General features: G+C 48.7%; 1 protein-coding gene and 2 non-coding genes across 3 annotated transcripts; 1 reads left to right on the top strand and 2 right to left on the bottom strand.

The window, feature by feature from the left end:
- Nucleotides 1-941: 941 nt before the first annotated feature.
- TRNAM-CAU (transfer RNA methionine (anticodon CAU)) lies at nt 942-1,013 on the bottom strand. Its single transcript has one exon. It is a non-coding gene; the product is annotated as a tRNA-Met (tRNA).
- Nucleotides 1,014-2,055: 1,042 nt separating this feature from the next.
- On the bottom strand, nt 2,056-2,127 carry TRNAW-CCA (transfer RNA tryptophan (anticodon CCA)). Its single transcript has one exon. It is a non-coding gene; the product is annotated as a tRNA-Trp (tRNA).
- Nucleotides 2,128-8,932: 6,805 nt separating this feature from the next.
- LOC148090830 (butyrophilin subfamily 3 member A3-like) lies at nt 8,933-17,441 on the top strand. The gene is made up of 8 exons (XM_087828141.1): nt 8,933-9,026; nt 9,246-9,587; nt 11,251-11,532; nt 12,842-13,000; nt 13,107-13,127; nt 14,455-14,478; nt 14,873-14,896; nt 16,792-17,441. The coding sequence occupies exons 1-8, from the start codon at nt 8,948-8,950 to the stop codon at nt 17,439-17,441; spliced, it is 1,581 nt and encodes a 526-aa protein (XP_087684267.1). The 5' UTR covers nt 8,933-8,947.
- Nucleotides 17,442-20,501: the final 3,060 nt, after the last annotated feature.

The following is a 20,501-nucleotide window of genomic DNA, read 5'->3' as shown; positions in this document are numbered from 1 at the left end:
GATGTTGTACATTCCATGGGTTTGGACAAATGTATAATGATATATATCCATCTTTCTAGTATCATGTAAGGTATGTTCACTGCACAAAAAATCCTCTGTTCCTTGCCTACTTATATTCCCTCCCACACACCCCTGCATTTTACTGTATTCATAGTTTTGCCTGCAATGTGTAGCCTTTCAGATTGGCTTCTTTCACTTATTAATATGCATTTAAGTTTCCTCCATGTCTTTTCATGGCTTGGTAGCTCATTTCTTATTAATTATGAATAATATTCCATTGTCCGGACATACCAGTTTATTTATTCATCATCTACCGAAGGGCATTTGCTTGCATCCAAGTTTTGGTTGTTATGAATAAAACTGCTCTAAACATCTGTGTGCAGGTTTTTGTATAATCATAAATTTCCGGTCCTTTGGGTAAATAACAAGGAGCACAGTTGCTGAACCTTAATGTAAGAGTATATTTAGTTTTGTAGGAAACCACCAAACTCTCTTGCCAGTTTCTACACCATTTTGCATTCCCACCAGCAATGAGTGAGAGTTCCTGTTGCTCCACATCCTTGCAGCATTTGATGTTGTTAGTGTTCTGGATTTTGGACATTTTAATAGTTATGTAGTGGTTTCTCACTGTTGTTTTAATTTGCATTTCTCTCATGACAGGATGTGGAATATCTTTTCCTATGCTTTTAAAAAATAGGCCAAAGACTTAGACATCTCCCTAAAGAAGATATACACACAGTAGATAGGAAATTTTGTTAGGTTATTATTTCTAGTCTTTTTACATACACATAATTTAAAGAATCAAACATTTCGCATGATTTGTAACAAAAGCCAACAGTCCTCTCTTTGCTCCCGGTTCTAATGGTTCCCATGGTAACTATGAACCGAACCTCCCATTGAGGCAGATATATTTGGGATGGGGGGGAAAATAGAAACAGCCTTAGCAGAGGATGGTTTCGATCCATCGACCTCTGGGTTATGGGCCCAGCACGCTTCCGCTGCGCCACTCTGCTACAACGCAAGCAGTTCTCAAAGTTAATATTCAGCTTGTCCAGGGTTTGACCTCTTCAATTTTTTTTCTTTTTTGCGGAGGTTCTTTTTCCAATTTTCAGAACTAAATGTGTTCTTCTTCTCCAGATCAACAATCTGTCGTTTGTAATACGATGGCCATGGGCCTGAACTAACTCCTAAGAAAAGAGTTCGTAAGAAATGGGAGCAGCACGAGGGCGCGGTTAGATACATCGTCACCGTGCGCTCGGCGAACGTGTGCGTGGCTGCACCTGTAACAAAGTGCCTGCCGATATCCCAAAGGTCATGTTTTAAAGTCGTTCTAAGTTATACAAAATAATAAAACTCTGATGAAACTAACGTGCCTTCCCTTTCTTCCTTGCTGTAGTGCGATGGTGTTGCGGGGGTGGGGGGACGCTCTGGAGCCCAAGAGAGAAAAAAAACACGCACGTTTCTGCACTTTTTTGTTTGCTCGTTTTAAACATAGAGTTTTAGGGTGTCCCCGGGACTTCCAGCCCACAGGACCAACTTTCTAGTGCTATAGTTCATTCTCTGTACTCTCAGTTGGGGGGGGGTGAGAGAAGCCTGTGCTCAGGTTTTCTGCTTGCTGCGGAACCTCCCTGGCACGGAAAAGCCGCTGCAGCCGTGCAGCAGGTGAACCAGGCTGGTCTGCGGTCTGCGCAGCTGCCCAAGGTTGGAGCGCGGCTGCGGGGAGGGTCCCCAGCACCCACGGGAGCGCGAGGGGGGAGCGCCGGGAGCGCTGGCGAAGTGAAATTCAGAATGTTTGCAACAAGAGAGTAAACGCCCCTGTGAGCCCAGAGATCAGCGCCCAATACAATAACAACATTGAATACTCTTCTGTATATTCGCCTCTTTATTGATTTTTACTTTCTTAAGGCGCTTAAGGGGGGCATCCAAGATCGGAGAAAGCAGGAAAGGCGTGTTTTTCTTCCTGGATAAGATTTAACTTTGTGGACCAGAACCTTCCCCTTCTCCTGCTCCACCCCCGGGCACTAATAAAGTAAAAAAAAAAAAAAAAAAAAGGCCTGACCCCGACGTGATTTGAACACGCAACCTTCTGATCTGGAGTCAGACGCGCTACCGTTGCGCCACGAGGTCCCCCGGAGCCGGCGCCTCCTAAATCTGCCCACCTGATCTGTGGGGTAGACTTCCGCGTCTGGGTGCCAACCGCGCCCCGGGGTGCGAACCCCGCCTGGCTCCCTCCTCAACCGACCCCCGAGTCTCTCTGCGTCCCAATTGCTTGTATCCGCACTTCTTCCCATTAAATTTCATTTCTTTTCTCACCTAGTTTTCTCCATCTAAATAAAAAATAGACGTTTCGGGGACTTTTGTTGTTTTTGTCGGTCGCTACCGAGCGCAGTGGGGAGGTAAGGGATCTGGGCGCGGGACGTGCTGGGCTTTCAGAAAATAAACGACCAGGGGAGGAACGAATCTGCAGAGAATTCAGGGTGATCAGCTGCTGACTAAAAACTGAAATTTGCACTTTCCTCACCCGCCCCATAGACTTGCTGTGAATTTACAGATGCAACGTGCTTAGAAGGATGCCTACCCGGCGCACAGTGGACTCTCAATAAATGCTGGTGAATTTCTATCAATGCAAAGTTTGCTGAAATTCTTACTGCCTCGCCATCTCTGGAAGCTTGTGCTACATCCAGCTGGACCTGGGCCAGAGCACAGGTTTATTCCTCTAAGTCCCCTTAGGGACAGCTACACCCCTCCCCCACCCCGGACATTTCCCCACATGATAGGTAAGGAAACAAGGGGGCAGGAAAGGCATTAACTTTCTAAGGTCTACTGTCAGAGCCATGGTCCAGTGCTTCACTGCCCGGCTGTGCAGGATGACTTCCTCCAGGGATGAATTCACAGTGACCACATCACACAAGGCTGAGAAGGGACTAGAGGCCAACCTCCCATCCAACATGTGACCTGTGATCACTGAGCCCAACCAGCCCTCCAAATTCATACTTAAAAGACAAACATAAATTTGGGAAGAAGGGAGCTAGATGAACTTCAGTGGGATTTTTATCACATGGTAGAGCCATGTTAAGAATTGTGCCTTGGGAAGATTCTTCTAGAAGAAATGTACGCAATGGCCTGATTGGGATCTGCGGGGCACAGGAAGGGAGCATCGTGTGGGTGTAGGGGTGCTGGGCCCAACCAGACCATCCAGTGGCAGTCAGGAAGCCTGTCTTCACTGCCATGGTCCTGAGGGCACTGCAGTGCCACCTCCCAAGGGAAAGGAAAGGCTTTGGACTCACTCCCTATCCTCAGGTCTCTCACTCCAAAGTTTCTGAATGAGTCCCAGAGTCTCCACCACAGCTGCTGACTCCATTCTCTACCCCCAGTCCTTCCCTGTGTCCTCCCATCTCTCCCCTGCCCCTTACAGCTCAGCAACTTGCAGGAGAGTCCTTGGCTTTGGGAAGAGGGTGCTTATGTCCCCCTCAACACCTGCCCATCCCAACCCCAACCACACACACACCTGTACTCATACAGGCCTCTGTCCTGGGAGTGAGCAGGGATGCCACAACACTCAGGGAATCAGAGACCATATAAAAAAATTTATAAAAACTTACATTGCCTCTGAAATGAGACAAAAAAAAATAATTAAAAGGCCAGATAATCTCCACAGGCTGTTCCCAGTTGTGCGTTTTTCATGCTTAAGCAGCTTCTTTGTATTCTACTAAGTGACTGGTGAGGAGGGGACTTGGACCTGGGACATGGAAACTTTTTTCTGCAAAGGGCCAGATATTACATATTTTGGCTGTGTGGACCATGGGGTCTCTGCCAGAGCTCCTCTTGTAGTGGAATCTTAGATGGGTGGATTGGCCATGTCCTAGTAAAACCTTATTTATGGGTGCTGACATTTAAATTTCACATAATTGTGATATGCCCCACAGTGGTTTTTAGTCTCCCCGTGTCTCCACTACAGAAAAGACCACTAGAAGGAGGGGTGTAGGGTGCCTCTGCATCCTAACCTCAGGACTTGTTAACTGAGAAAAATCTTCATTGTTTAAGCAGGTTAAGGGATCTGACACCCTAGGGTGGTGCTTGGAGAGCTTAGGCCTTCTGAACCTCAAGCCCATTCTCCCACACCTGCCATCCTCCTTAACGTTGGTCTTTTATCTCTCCCTCACTTGTGTGTAGTTAGCATATGAAATAAAAGAGCTCAGAGATGAGGCTTGCCACAGGAGACAGTATCACAGCCCAATAAGATCAAGGGAGGACCTTCTAACAGACCAGGAAAGTGGAAGTCCTGTCACCTGCTGCATTTGGCAAGAATACAGGACTGGCCCACCTTCTTTCTTCATGGGAAATGGGAGCAAGACATGTTTCCCAGGGAGAACCACGTGAGAATGAAGGCAGAGACAGGGGGATGCCTCCACAAGCCAGGAAATGCCAAAGACTGCCAGCAAACTCCAAAACTAGGGCCAGGGCTGAACCAACCCTGTGGGGACCTGGAGCTAAGGCTTCCAGCCTCCAGAACTGAGAAGGCAATGTTCTGTTGTTTAAACTGCTCAGTATGTGGCACTTTGTGCAGCCAGGCCTAGGGAACTAATGTGCAGCTATACAGTGCTTTCCATAGATGTGTGGTTTGTAGTGAGATATATATATATAGATATGGGAAGGGGTGGGCAAGGAACGTTAACCCATGTATTTATCCTGCATCAGAAAACTCTACCTTGCTTCATGCCAAGTGAAAGGGTTCTTAACCACTAACAAGAAGAGAAATGAGTGCATTTTTAACTTTCCAAATTATTTTTTAACAATCCATATCAAAATTATACTTTGGAGGTACATTTTTGAGTGTCAAACTCCTGTCTTTTTGGCAACAAAAGCAGAGCCCCACAGGACATGGGGCGTAGTGTTTATGCCATGAGACAATCATCATGGAACAGTATCTCTCCCCCTCAGGTCCTGGACCCTTGAGGGGTTATGAGATCAATATATTCGGTAGAGACCAATTTTTAAAAATCAAAAGCAAATGGAACTATGAGAGCATAGAGTATATATAAATTTGCTTGTTCCAAGTTACAATATGGAATATATTTCTTACTGTGGATCACAATAAAGAAAATTTTCATTTAAAATTTTCACGTAAAGATTTCACATTAAACAAAGATTTGGGAACCTGGCAGGACCGCAGGGTGGATGGAGGGAGAGTTGGACACATTTCCCAGGCTCAGGACGTGCAGTGATGCGCTTCTGCCAGTAGGGGGTGGAGGTGCCTGAAATTACCCTCTGAGAAGTTAGAGGAAGAGGGGGGAGGAGGAGTTGGGAGGGGGGACGGAACAGGGAAAACCGGGGTGAACGAAGCAAAGGGAGGGGAGAAAGGGGAAAGGAGGAGGGGAGGGGTGGAGGGGAGGGGGAGGGGGGCAGGTACATGTAGCTCCTGGTCCCAGAATGAAGAGACCTGTGGAGCTGACAGGACCCAAACTGCAGCCTGGAGCCCAACCCCAGTCAGCCCAGCCCAGGGGAGGCCACCCCGACCAGGGGCCCCACGAGGGAGAGAAATCAACGTTGATACGATCTCCTTCAGGCATGACTGCGATAGAAATCTGTCTAAACCACCTGCACCCAGTAGGGAGTAAAGGTTATTACCATTATTTTTTATAACAGGTGCTTTCAAATAGGGACTTTGCACTCTTTCCGGTCATGAGCCAGCTTTCTTTTCCCCACCCTTTCCTCCAGGTGAGACACTCAAGTAGCATAAGGACCTCCCCAGTGCCTTTGTTCTGTGGATTTCAGCTGGGAGTGCGAAGGGTAAAAGGGGCAGTTGGTAAAAGGCAGAGTCCCAGGTCCCTGTTAGAGAGGCTGAGAAGCTGGGTGAGCCTGCAGCGTGATGCTCGCCCACAGAAGGAGTGGGGTGCTCTGCGCCTACCCGTGGAACCCAGGTGGGAGCAGCAGGCAGGGCAAGGTAAGGCCTGAACTGGGAAATGTGTGGGAGTGAGAGCACTGGAATGAGGGAGCTTCACACAGCAGCAGAGGCATCTTACAGTCTCTCCTGCTCATCTCCGGGAGCGTGGTCTAAGAGATTCTCAAAGGCTGATACCAAACCCAGGTTCGGTTGCCTGCTGCTTGAAAGCTGGTGGACAGGCAGGGACTGGTGGAAGGAAAGTAGGTCTATTTAGAGCCAGCAGCTTGAGAAGATGGTGGACTCATGTTGCAAAGACCCTCTGAACAACGGGACGTGGGCCGGGGTTTTTGTAAGAAGGGAGAGAGGATGGGGGGACAGGGGGACAGAACATTGGATTCAAAAGGAGGGGGTTGAGAGAGCTCCACTGAGGGCACTAAGCACATGCCAACACAGTCTGCTCAGATAACTGGTTGAAGGTCATCGAAACTCCCGGGGCTGGAATGTCTGAAGGTCTGAGTGCTTCCTTTAAATTAGTTCCTGGAATTGTGAAGCAAACAGGCGCTTTATGTGCAGTCACATATTGGTTACAGCGGGTCATCATTTACAGAAATAATGTTAAAAGACAGGTGGGGAGGGTTACAAGGTGCGTGTCTTAAATGTGTTTATGTAAAGAGGTTCATTACAGAATGATTTGTAATATTGGGATATAGAAAAATCTGAAACAACATACGTGTGCAGCAGCTGAAGACTGGATAAACAACACACTGACCACAGAGGGGCTTCCGACCCATATGCCTGTTGGCCACTTGCCCCCTCCTTAGGGGAAATGTCTACTCAGGTCCTCTGGCCATTTTAAAAATCTGATTGTGGGGGGCAGGGTGGGTGATAGGTTGTAGGAGTTCTTTATAAATATTGGATATTAACCCCTTATTGGACAGATCATAGGCAAATATCTTCTTTAATTTTGTAGGTTCTTTTTGTTTTGTTGATAGTTTCCTTTTCTGTGGAAAAAAAAGTTTTAGTTTGATATGATACCATTTTTTTAATTTTTCTTTTGTTGTCCTTGCCTGAGGACACATATCCAAAAAGTTATTATTAAGAGCAACGTCAGAGAGTTCATTTCCTATGTTTTCCTCTAGTTTTATAGTTTCAGGTTTTACATTTAACTCTTTCATCCATTTTGTGCTTAGTCTTGTACGTGGTGTAAAGAGGTGATCCAGTCACAGTCTTTTCCATGTATCTGTCCAGTTGTCCCAGCACCATTTAGAGGAGACTGCCTTCACCCCATTGTATATTCCTGCCTCCTTTATTGCAGATAAATTGACCATATAAGTCAGGGTTCATTTCTGGGTCTCTATTTTCTCACATTGAACTATGAGTCTGTTTTTATGCCAGAACCACGCTGTTTTTATTTGTGTAGCTTGCAGTATAGTTTCATAGCAGGAAGGGTGTTTTCTCCACTGTTGCTCTTTCTCAAGGTTTCTTCCATTAGTTGGGGTCCTTTGTGGTTCCATATAAATTCTAGGATTGAGAAGAAGGCCATGGGTATTAAATAGGGATTGTCTGAACCTGTGTATTGCTTCAGGCAGTAAGGACATTTGACAATGTGAATCCTCTCAGCCCATGAGCACAGTGCCCCTTCCATTTCCTCGTACCCTCTTCCGATTCCTTCTTCAGTGTCCTGTAGTTTTAGACCACAGGTCCTTCTGCTCTTTGGTTACATCTACTCCTAGGTACTTATGCTTTTTGATGACATTGTAAATGGGATTTTTACAATTCTCTCTCTGATTTTTCATTATTGCTGTATGGAAATGCAGCAGGTTTCTGATTTTCTATCCTGCCACGTTACTGAGTTCAGTGATTAGTTCTCATAGTTCTTTGGTGGAGTCCTCAGGCTTTTCTATCTGTCGTATCATGTCTTCTGCACCTGGTGAGAGTTTTGCTTCCTCCTTTCTGATTTGTATGCTTTTTATTTCCTTGACTTCTCTGACTGCATTGGGTAGGACTTCCAATACTGTGCTGAGAAGAAGGGGTGATAGTGGGCAGCCTGTCTTATTCTTGACGTTCGAGGAAAAACTTTCAGGTTTTCACCATTGAGTATTATCTTAGCTGTAGGTTTAGGAATCATGATTTTAGATAAACAGTTTTTACTTATAATTATAACAAAATTGGATTTAATTTGGGTGTTTAAATTATATCTACATTTTGCTATTGCAGGTTTACTATGATGAACAGCATTAAACATAAACCTTTGTGTTACTGCCTGATTATGTTTTCTTTTAGGTTAATTCCTGTAAGTGGAATGTGTGGGTCAAAGGATAAAGCATTTTAAGTCATTATGTATATTATGTGGCCAAAATACATCCAGAAATATTTATATTCATATGAAATACAGTATATAATTACCTTTATAAATTATTTAAATTTATTTTTTAATTCAAATTTGTCTATAATCAAAACAATAAAATAAAATAAAACAGCCCCCAAAATATGTGGAAATATATTCCCCACTCAAAACACTTTAAAAATTTAGACCATTCAAATAATTTTAAGATTATATGGTGCAAAGGACTTCAGCTTCTGCTCTGAGTGAAATGGGAGCCCTGGAAGGGGCTGAGTAGAGGGGCAATCTGGTGTGAATCAGGAGAGTTCTGGGTATGGTGTTGAGCAGAGACTGTAGGGGGCACCAGTGGACTTGGGGACTCAGAGAGGAGGGTCCTGCATAATCAGAGTGTGATGATGGAGGCCTGGACCTGACTGTCCCAGGAAGTGTGGGTAAGGGAGGGCTTCTGAGCACATTTGGACAGTGGAGTCAAGGATGTCCTGGTGACTAGGGTTAAGGGACACACATTTCACGTTACATGTTTTATGGGTGATTTCCCACGTTGGAATCAAAGGTTAAAGACTCCCAGGCAGACATCTCAGAGGGGACCTGGGGTCACCAGTGATGGGGGTTGCACCCCGAGTCTACCCTGGGGAGGCAGAAGACTCCATGTGGAATTCTCCATCTTCCAGGTCGTCATTTCTCCTTCTGGAGCCTCTCTGTCTGCTCATCAGGTAACAATGGTGAGGTCCCTGGCCTTCCATCTGCTGGACCTCCCTGTGTGCCTGGCCTTGGTCCAGCTGCTCACCCCCTGCTCAGGTAGGGAAAGGTTCTGCATTATGTATGTGGAGCGTTACCTATAGAGCCCAGTCAGAACCTTGGGCTCCTCCCCACACCTGGAAGGCCCATCCAGACTGTACTTCTGTGATGTCAGGAGTGCCTGCCTAGGTGTTTCTTACCTCCCCCTCCCTTCCTGGGACACCCCCTTACCCTCTGGCACCAGCCCCCTCTGATGGAGCACCCCCTTCTTCTGACCAGCTCTGTTTGCTGTGATTGGACCCCCTGTGCCCATAGTGATCATGGTGGGTGAAGATGCTGAGCTGCCCTGTCAGCTGTCCCCAGAGATGAGCGCTGAGACCATGGAGCTGATGTGGGTGCGATCCAGCCTCAAGCAGGTGGTGTGTGCGTATGCAGATGGCAAGGAAGAAATACAGATACCAGAGTATCGTGGGAGAACTTCCATTTTAAGACAAGACATCACCGAGGGGAAGGCTGCTCTCTGGATTCGCAACCTCCGAGTCTCTGACAGTGGAATCTACCTGTGTTATTTCCAACATGGCAATTTCTATGCAAAAGCCCAGGTGGAGCTGAAGGTTGCAGGTGAGTCTGAGGTTTGTTCTGAGCTCCTTCTGCCATGGGGCCTGGGGACAGAGGCTCGAAGCCCACCTCACAGCACCTCCAGCAACTCAGCAGCAACTGCTTCCCAGCCTCCAACTCTGCTTCTCTGGGGCCCTTGACAGACCCACATTTTCCTCTAGGAAGGGTTCCTCCTGTGTCAGGTGAAGAGCCCCTCATGCTGACCACCAGGGTCTAAGCAGGAAGGGGGGTCAGGAGTAGGAAGGATGAGAAAACCTCCCCTCAGTGGGGGGCACACAGTGGATTGGGTTCAGCTGTGTTCCAGGCAGTGGCCATGGGCCCTGCAGGTGCACAGGGCTGTGGTCCAGGGAGGCTGAAGTGCAGGGACATCACCTGTGCCGCCCATGTCCTCTAACCAAAGGCCCAGGATCACACCTGTAGCTGACCAGGTTGATTTTAGTCCGTGTTGCAGTGAGGGAGATGCACCCATGTGGAAACCAAGGGGTGTCTCAACGAGAAGGTGTCAGGGAGACTTACATAACATTTGGGCTGATAGGGGAGTTGGGCTTATGGAAGGAGGGCTTTGCTCTGGGTGGATGCTGTCGGGATGGTGAGGGGATGTAACTGGCCACTGAGCCAGGACGGGAGGTTTGCTGGCTGCTGTGGTCTGGACACTTCGTGTTCTCTGTGCTCAGACCCGATGGCTGAGTGGTGGTGGTTTTGTTTTCACTCATCACAGGGACAACACACCCTTGTCTGATGCTGTTGTTCCATGAATCGCTAATGTCCACTCAAGTCAGGGTTGCATTTCTCTTTCTCAGGGCACAACCCTGCCCTGTGGCTTCTGCCCGGGCTGGTCACTGAGGAGCCTCGCAGAGGAAGGAAGATGGGTGTGGAGGGTCCTGTCTTTCTCCCTGCAGGTCCCCCTCAGCCAGCTACAGTCCCTTCCTGGAGACCACAGCTCCTCTTAAGAAAGCCCTCCCTACAGGACTCTGTCCTTGCAGGTCTTCAAAGGCTTCCTCCCTCCTCTCCTTGGGTTAAGAGTTTAGGGACTGGTGGTAATAGCCCCACTGTCCTGGCCCTGGCTCAGCTCTCTCCCATGTAGGTTTTCCTCCCCTCCACAACCATGTTATGAAAATTTCCCTGAGTCCAGAGACCAGAGAAAGAGGGTGTCAACTTTATATTAATTATATCAAGAGTTTATGAAGGTGAGTTACATACAAGGAAGAGCTTTGGAGGTGACAATCCAACGTGCATGTCTTCCCCACCACATGGCAAAGGCTAAGGCTTACACTTTACACAAGACAGGTGGGAGAGATAGGGGTACCTGGTCATTTACCACCCCAGATTAGGGGGAACCACTTACATGTTTGCCAAGGGCAGGGTGATGACCTGCTCCGTGAACCAGCATGTCTGGGGAGTGGGGGAGGGGTTTAGCTCTCTTTAAGGGAACTTGGGGGAGAAGTCTCTGTTCTGACCCAGGTATAGTTGGATCTAGCAGAAGGGTCCAGGGATGGTCATGCAGTGGTCACATTATGGAACATTCTCCCCTGCACAGCACACTTTATAAACAGCTCCTTAGTGAAACCTGATTGTGGTATCTAGTGTGAATGTGTCCCCCATTCCTGATGGGATCCTCACCAATACAGAGGAGTCCCCATAATCAGGCTCACTTTTCCTTCCCCAGCCCTGGGCTCTGATGTTCACATTGAAATGAAGGGTCATGAAGATGGAGGGATCCGTCTGGAGTGCACGTCTGCAGGCTGGTATCCACAGCCCCAAGTGGAGTGGAGAGATGACAGGGGACAGAGCTTGCCAGCTGTGGCCTCACCTGTGGCTACAGATCCCACAGGTCTATATGCAGCCACATCTTCTGTGATCCTGAAAGATGGCTCTGGGAAGGAGATCTCCTGTATCATCAGAAATCCCCTGCTCAGCCAGGAAAAGACAGCCAGGCTTTCCATTGCAGGTGAGTCCCTGCTCGACCCTCTGCTTAGCTGTGGCCACTGGGGAAGGAGGCCTGACTGTGTGCTGCTGACTTGGGTCTTTGCAGGGAACATGAGGCACAGAGCAGGGACCTGGCTGCTTCTTTCCCCATGAAGCTGATTATGTCACAAACATCTTTCCATATTTTCTGCATGTTACAAACTGTGACACCCAACAGGAATTGGGGGCAAGTGGTAAAGATCAGCTAAGCTGCCAAAAAGGAAACAATAATGTGCAGCCCACGTCTTGGAGAAAGGGTTAATCTCGTTACAACATAAAACAGCCCAGTAGAAAATGAGCCGAGAACATGAATTATCAGTTCACAGGAAAGGAAATTACCTCACAGCAGGATCCCAGTCTCACTGAGTAGGGAACCGGTTCCACCTGGGAGACTGGCAACAGTAGGAAACGCAAGGTGGTTGGTAACACAGCCGATGGCAGGATGGTGGGGGGACAGCCACTCTTAGACGTTTGTGGCTATAATTTGGTATATTTTTGGTATAAATTGTCATATCTTCCATTGGGGACAATAGAACAATCTTTATCCAAATTATTTATTGATCTTAAATCCCACTTCTGGGGTTTCATCTGACAGATCAGCTTGGGTTGTATGAAATGGCCCATGTACAAGGTTACTTCTTAGAGCATCAACTATAATAATAAAAGTTAGAGACCGAGCCAAGGCCCAGCAGGGGGGCTCCTGTGCAGGGGGCTGCAGTGTGGAGGAAACACGGACCTGCTCTCCGTGCTGATGCAGAAAGGTCCCCGAGACCCAGGATGCAGCCCAGCTTGTAGGGATGCTGTCTTTGGTGTAAGCAAGAAAAAGGAGAATATATTTATGTTTTTTAGATGTAATAAAGACATGCATGGCACTCACTGTGTGTCAGGCACTTTATAAGCTTTAACTTAATCCTCTCACCAGCTAGGACACCAGGAACAGAAAGGTTAAGTCATTAGTACAAGGTCACAGAGCAGGTCAGGCAGAAGACCCAGAATTTGAACCCAGGCCCTCCAACCCCAAAGTTCACACCCTTCATCCTCATGTTAAGCTGAGTAATGAGAAGCTGATCAATGGGGGAGGGACGAGGGAGTGGAGGGGAGACTTCACTGCCTTTGTATACATATTTTTTGATATTTGAATTATCTCCATGTGAGAGGCAGACATTTCAAGAAAATAAAATTTATCATGTACAGAAAGAGTTCTGGGATCCTTTGGGGGGAGAGAGGTCACCTCGCCTCCCAAGATACCCCAGGGCCCCGCCTGGCCAGTGGCTGAGTCTGTCCCTCTGCAGGTCCCTTCTTCTGGAGAGCGGAGCCCTGGCAGGTGGCCGTGGGGGTGACCCTGCCGGCTCTGCTGGGGCTCCTGGCGGTGGCTGGTTTCTTCCTGTGGCGACAGCAGAAGAGAATCCAGGTCCTGTGGCAGGAGAAGGAGGCAGAGAAAAGTGCCAAAGGTGAGCCTGGGGGCAGGAAGGGCGACCTCCCTGCCCCATCCCAGGCACCCCCCTCGGGCCTCCCCTCTATCCCCATAACACGGCTCTTTTTTCTTCTTATCTCCAGAGAAGCTGCAGGAAGAACTTGGTAAGTCCTGATACCGGCCTCGCAGGTTCTGGGGTCCCTGCGTTATGCGTGTCACCAACTCCTCCCATTTTTCCTGCAAAATGGAGACACAGCCAGTACCAGGCAGGTGATACTCTGGACCCACACCTCAGACTCTGCTCCCCTATTTCCAGCCCCTTCCTCACCCCTCCTGGCCCCTGCGAAGAAATAAGGGCCCTGATCTGGGGAACCTGGGGCAGGGGCCTTTCTCAGGGCAGGAAGGGACTTCGGTCTGTCTGCACCAGGGGCCCCTCATACGGGGATGTCCAGGGAGCCCCAGAAAGGAAAGGGGGCGATGGGCTCAGTGCGTGCAGCCTGCCCTCCCGCCTGCTGCTTTACCGCATCTGTAGCTGCTCAGGGGAAGCAGAAGGAGAGAGGAGAGTGTCTCCTAGCGAGAGGAGTGGCTCCAGCCTCAGCTGTCAGGGGTTTATCTTAACTGCTGAAAAAACAATAGCACCTGAAGTTTTCTCATTAATTTCCCAATTCATTTGGAAGTAGGCGGGAAATAACGCAGATTGAGATAGATGGACCCCAGCACACATCTCCATCCAGTACCCACAGGGCGAGCCTGTGCTCAGGTGCAGGACTGAGATGGGCACCACTTACCCCAGGGGTGGGATCCTGACCCCAGTGGATGCCTGAAACCGCAGATAGTTCCACACCCTGTGTGTACCCCGATGTTTGCTTTTCACTTGAAGGAAGGCTCCTCATTGGCAAACCCGAGTTGCCTGCGTCACTGCTCTGGGCCTTGGAGCCCTTACTCAGTCAAATAAGGGTGACGTGAACACAAGCACTGTGACACTGGACAGCTGACCTGATCTCAGGAGGCTCCTAAGTGGCTAACGGGGGGAGGTACACAGGGTGGACCTACTGCATAAGGGGATGGTTCACGCGTTGGCAGGTTGGAGATGGATGGAACCAGATTTCATCACCCTACTCACAATGATGTACAATTTAAAGCTTATAAATTGTTTATTTCTGGAATTTTCCATTTAACACATTCCAACAGGGGTTGAGGGAACGTAACTGAAACTTCGGAAAGTGAGACCTCAGATAGAGGGTGACTGTGTATAGATTCGTACAAAACAGATCTGGGGTGACAGCTGGGAAAGCTCCTACACGGTGCCTGTGGGGTCATTGGATGCAGTTGATTTCAAAGAGGAGGGGGGAGCAGAGAATGGAACAGGCAGAGGGAGAGGCAGGAAGGGTGGGGTGGTCAAGACAGAACAGTAGATGCCAGCAAAGGAAGAGACAGAAACTGACTCAAAAATGACAGTTCAGGTGACTCTCTGCCCGTCTTCCCTTGCAGGTGAGAAGGCTCAGGACTATGCTGGTGAGTGACTCAACCTCTCTGGTTTCCTGTGTAGGAAGCATTTACCCCTCTCTGTGCTGGTGTGTGATAATCAGATCCAGCTCAGAGGCTCATTTTCTGTGGAGTCCCACCCCCTCCTTTCTGGACACCCAGAGAGGACCTTCCACATGCAGTGTCCCCTCACCCTGCTGACACACCCACTCCTGGGCAAAGCCTGGCCATGGCGCCCACAGCCCCAGGGTGATGGAGGGAAGCCCAACACTCAGAGAGGTTTTATGCCTGATCCACAAGCTGTACTTGAAGGAAACTGGATGTTGGAAAAGAGGGAGGAAAGCAGAAGAGGCTCAGTGAGGAGAGTGGGTGGGGGGAAGACAGAACTAATGGCCATTCCTTGTCTGTGTCTCCTTCCTTTCAGTGTTGAAGACCACCTACCAACCTGGTGAGTGAACCACTGTGTGTCCTCTGGGACAACCGCCCAGGGCCCTGCTCCCTTTTCTTCTCTAACTCTTCACTGGGAGAGTTCTGGGTGGGTGACTTGAGGTCCTGGTCTCCAAGGTGGGCCCATCTGCTGCCTAGAGAACCAGGGGCAGCTGCTGTCCTGGGCTTCCCCAGATGTGTGAGGGAAGGAGGAGGCTGAGGGCTGGAGCTGGAGGAAGGGGCAAGAGAGTGAGGATGTGACCTGACCAAGCTCTGCCCCCTCCTGCCCTGTGTGCCTGTGTGTCCTCAAGTTGTGCAAGGATTCTGAGCTTTAGTCTCCTCGTTAGATGATGGTGGTCATTCCCACTATGTCAGGGTTGAGGTGAAGACTAGGTGAGGTAATGAATGTGCATTGGTCAAAACAGCAATGGCTTGGTCAAAATAGCTCTTTGATGGTAATGACTGTGGCAAGGGCAAGGTTCTTAAGACTTAAAAATGATGCTGGCAACTCCTTAGAACATAACAGACTGTATTGTGGGGTAATTTACTCTCAGGGGTATAGAGTCCAAGGAGATAGATGCCCCCACAATCTCCACAGATTATTCGCAGTTAACAGACTTGTTGCTATAGTGTTTTATAGTATAACTTGGGTACAAATGATTGACAGGAGAAATGGACAAAGAATGTGGTAGCACCAGACCAACCTCCTGGTGGTCCTGAGATGGATGATTCTTTATAACCAATACCATCCCCTGTTTGGTGTTGATCTCAGTCATGTCACTATAGCTGTTACTAACAGAAATGTTTGTGGCTACATGTAAGGAACACACATAATCATCACCCAAAGGCTTTGCTGTGCTTGCTAAGGACAGTGAGGTGGGCCACAGGTCACAGCATGAAGAGGTGAAAGAAATTCATGACACAGACATGGAGTTGGTTTTCTTCACAGAGAATCAACACAGTGATTAATAAAGGTTTAGGGAAGGAACTACTTCTGGGGAGGGGGGGCAGGTATTGAGGGAAACCAAGGATGAATGCTGCCCCAGGGCTCACAAGAGTGGGAGCTGTCACCTCCCTTCAGCAGAGGGACAGGGAGCCTTCACTGGAGCCCAGGGGAGGCTGGGCTCAGGGAGAAGCTGCCTGAGAGGAGTCCTGCTTTGTTAGAGCATCTCCATGGGAGGAGGTGGGAAGGCAGTGCTGTGCCTCTCTTTCCTTTCTGCTCCCAGTCTTCAGCTAGTACCTGCCCTGGCCAAACCCAACAGGTAACCAGAGGCAAGGGAGCCCAGTGATGCTGTCCAAAAAGGACTACATCCTGGGGCCAGAGAGGGTGGGACAGCTGGGGAATGGACCCCAGAGCCCATAGAGCCCCCAGTATGGCCCAAGGCACAGCAGAGACATGGTCTCTATTATCACACCCAGCACTTCCTCCATGACCAGCCTTGGGTTAAATATAGCACATTTCATCTTATTCTACCCTAGAAATCAGTATTTTTACTACCATTTTACAGATATCAAATTGACAGTCAAGATACTACCTAGCGTTTATTGTGTAAAAAGAGACTGTGCAGAAAAGGAAGTCATCCAGCTCAGGAGGGTAGAGCAAGGGCTGGAATTTGAGTCTATGTGACTATACAGCACAGGTGGGCATGGACATTTGGGGAGGGAAACAGGAAAAAGGTAGAAGGAAGGCACTAGCTGAAGAGGCAGGTTAGCAGACCCCAAGCTTCCTCAGCCTCCCCTTCCCCACAGACAAAAGGCACCTCCTGTTTCTCTTGGCATTGCTGAGGGTCACATCCAGGCCAGGCTGGGGACCCCAGGTTCTGGGTCAGGGCTCCTCAGCCAGAACCAGACCTTGAAGGCTGAGGCTCTGAGGCCCAGGCACCATGGCTGACCCCACACCATCTGAACCCTCTGCAGCTGATGTGCTTCTGGATGTGGACACTGCGCACCCCAATCTCTTTGTTTTCGAGGACCAGAGGAGCCTGCAGCTGGCAGACACCAGGCAGAGGCTGCCAGACACTCCCAAGAGATTTTTTGGGAATTTCTGTGTGCTGGGCTGTGAGAGCTTCACAACGGGCAGACATTTCTGGGAGGTGGAAGTGGGGGACAGGAAGGAGTGGCATATTGGGGTGTGTAGAGAGGATGTGGAGAGAAAAGACTGGGTTAGAATGAAACCGGAGAATGGATTCTGGGCATTAGGGAGGTCTGAGGGGAATGACTTCCAGGCTCTCACAGACCCCCGGACTAAACTGACAATTGCCAACCCTCCTCAAAGAGTGGGGGTTTTCCTGGACTATGAGAAGGGGGAGGTGTCATTCTACAATGCCCTCAGTGGATCATATATCTACACCTTCACAAACACCTCCTTCTCTCGTCCTCTGTATCCTGTTTTTGATATTTGGACTAGGGAGTCCACTGCCTTGACCATTTGCCCAGCACCAAAAGGAGTGGAGAGTTCCCTTGTGCCTGACCCTTCCCTGGAAACCACAGTGGCCTCAGGCTCAGCTGATAGCAATGGGGACCCTCAGGCTGAAGTAATGTCTTTGCTTCTCCCTGCTCAGCTTTAGCCCAGGGTCCCTTAACAGCAAGAAAATACACCTGCTCAAGGGTGGCACAGCTGTTGAGCGTTGACCTAGGATCCAGAAGATCATAGTTGACTCCCTATCAGGCCACATGCCCAGGTTGTGGGCTCATTACCCAGTGGGGGCGTGCAGGAGGCGGCCTAATCAATGATGACTCTCTCATCATTGATGTTTCTAACTCTCTCTCTCCCTCTCCCTTCCTCTCTCTGAAATCAATAAAGATATATTTTTTTAAAGAAATAGTTGCTAAAAACTCACTGAGTAAAGCACTTCTCTGATATTCATTCAATTTTCCCACATGATAGGTAAGGAGACAAGAGGGCAGGAAAGGCATTAACTTTCTAAGGCCTACTTTCAGAGCCATGGTCCAGTGCTTCACTGCCTGGTTGTGCAGGATGACTTTGCCCAGGGATGAATTCACAGGGACCACATCACACAGGGCTGAGAAGGGACTAGAAGCCAACCTTTTTACCAACATGTGACCTGCAATCACTGAGCCGAACCAGCCCTTCAAATTCATACTTAAAAGACAAACATAAATTTGGGAAGAAGGGAGCTAGATGAACTTCAGTGGGATTTTTATCACACGGAAGAGTTATGTTAAGAATTGTGCCTTGGGAAGATTCTTCTAGAAGAAATGTACACAATGGCCTGATTGGGATCTGCAGGCCACAGGAAGGGAGCATCGTGTGGGTGTAGGGGTGCTGGGCCCAACCAGACCATCCAGTGGCAGTCAGGAAGCCTGTCTTCACTGCCATGGTCCTGAGGGCACTGCAGTGCCACCTCCCAAGGGAAAGGAAAGGCTTTGGACTCACTCCCTATCCTCAGGTCTCTCACTCCAAAGTTTCTGAATGAGTCCCAGAGTCTCCATCACAGCTGCTGGCTCCATTCTCTACCCCCAGTCCTTCCCTGTGTCCTCCCATCTCTCCCCTGCCCCTTACAGCTCAGCAACTTGCAGGACAGTCCTTGGCTTTGGGAAGAGGGTGCTTATGTCCCCCTCAACACCTGCCCATCCCAAACCCAACCACACACACACACCTGTACTCATACAGGCCTCTGTCCTGGGAGTGAGCAGGGATGCCACAACACTCAGGGAATCGGAAGACCATATAAAAAAATTTATAAAAACTTACATTGCCTCTGAAATGAGACAAAAAAATAATAATTAAAAGGCCAGATAATCTCCACAGGCTGTTCCCAGTTGTGCATTTTTCATGCTTAAGCAGCTTCTTTGTATTCTACTGAGTGACTGGTGAGGAGGGGACTTGGCCCTGGGACGTGGAAACTTTTTTCTGCAAAGGGCCAGATATCACATATTTTGGCTGTGTGGACCATGGGGTCTCTGCCAGAGCTCCTCTTGTAGTGGAATCTTAGATGGGTGGATTGGCCATGTCCTAGCAAAACCTTATTTACGGGTGCTGACATTTGAATTTCATATAATTGTGATATGCCCCACAGTGGTTTTTAGTCTCCCCGTGACTCCACTACAGAAAAGACCACTAGCAGGAAGGGTGTAGGGTGCCTCTGCATCCTAACCTCAGGACTTGTTTTCAACTGAGAAAAATCTTCATTGTTTAAGCAGGTTAAGGGATCTGACACCTAGGGTGGTGCTTGGAGAGCTTAGGCCTTCTGAACCTCAAGCCCATTCTCCCACACCTGCCATCCTCCTTAACGTTGGTCTTTTATCTCTCCCTCACTTGTGTGTAGTTAGCATATGAAATAAAAGAGCTCAGAGATGAGGCTTGCCACAGGAGACGGTATCACAGCCCAATAAGATCAAGGGAGGACCTTCTAACAGACCACGGAAGTGGAAGTCCTGTCACCTGCTGCATTTGGCAAGAATACAGGACTGGCCCACCTTCTTTCTTTATGGGAATGGGAGCAAGACATGTTTCCCAGGGAGAACCACATGAGAATGAAGGCAGAGACAGGGGGATGCCTCCACAAGCCAGGAAATGCCAAAGACTGCCAGCAAACTCCAAAACTAGGGCCAGGGCTGAACCAACCCTGTGGGGACCTGGAGCTAAGGCTTCCAGCCTCCAGAACTGAGAAGGCAATGTTCTGTTGTTTAAACTGCTCAGTATGTGGCACTTTGTACAGCCAGGCCTAGGGAACTAATGTGCAGCTATACAGTGCTTTCCATAGATGTGTGGTTTGTAGTGAGATATATATATATAGATATGGGAAGGGGTGGGCAAGGAATGTTAACCCATGTATTTATCCTGCATCAGAAAACTCTACCTTGCCTCATGCCCAATGAAAGGGTTCTTAACCACTAACATGAAGAGAAATGAGTACATTCTTAACTTTCCAAATTATTTTTTAACAGTCCACATCAAAATTATACTTTGGAGGTACATTTTTGATTGTCAAACTCCTGTGTTTTCGGCAACAAAAGCAGCGCCCCACAGGACATGGGGCGTAGTGTTTATGCCATGAGACAATCATCATGGAACAGTACCTCTCCCCCTCAGGTCCTGGACCCTTGAGGGGTTATGAGATCAATATATTCGGTAGAGACCAATTTTTAAAAATCAAAAGCAAATGGAACTATGAGAGCATACAGTATATATAAATTTGCATGTTCCGAGTTACATTATAGAATATATTCCTTACTGTGGATCACAATAAAGAAAATTGTCACTTAAAATTTTCACATAAAGATTTCACATCATTTTGTGTGAAAATAAATTTTCAATAAAGATTTCACATTAAACAAAGACTTGGGAACCTGGCAGGACCGCAGGGTGGATGGAGGGAGAGTTGGACACATTTCCCAGGCTCAGGACGTGCAGTGATGCGCTTCTGCCAGTAGGGGGTGGAGGTGCCTGAAATTACCCTCTGAGAAGTTAGAGGAAGAGGGGGGAGGAGGAGTTGGGAGGGAGGACGGAACAGGGAAAACCGGGGTGAACGAAGCAAAGGGAGGGGAGAAAGGGGAAAGGAGGAGGGGAGGGGTGGAGGGGAGGGGGAGGGGGCATGTGCATGTAGCTCCTGGTCCCAGAATGAAGAGACCTGTGGAGCTGACAGGACCCAAACTGCAGCCTG

This window comes from Miniopterus natalensis, chromosome 19 (genome assembly GCF_054644295.1).
Source record: "Miniopterus natalensis isolate mMinNat1 chromosome 19, mMinNat1.hap1, whole genome shotgun sequence".
Classification (NCBI taxonomy): Eukaryota; Metazoa; Chordata; class Mammalia; order Chiroptera; family Miniopteridae; genus Miniopterus; species Miniopterus natalensis.
The sequence above is the reverse complement of the archived record's forward strand: the minus strand, read 5'-3'. Positions and strand labels throughout refer to the sequence as shown.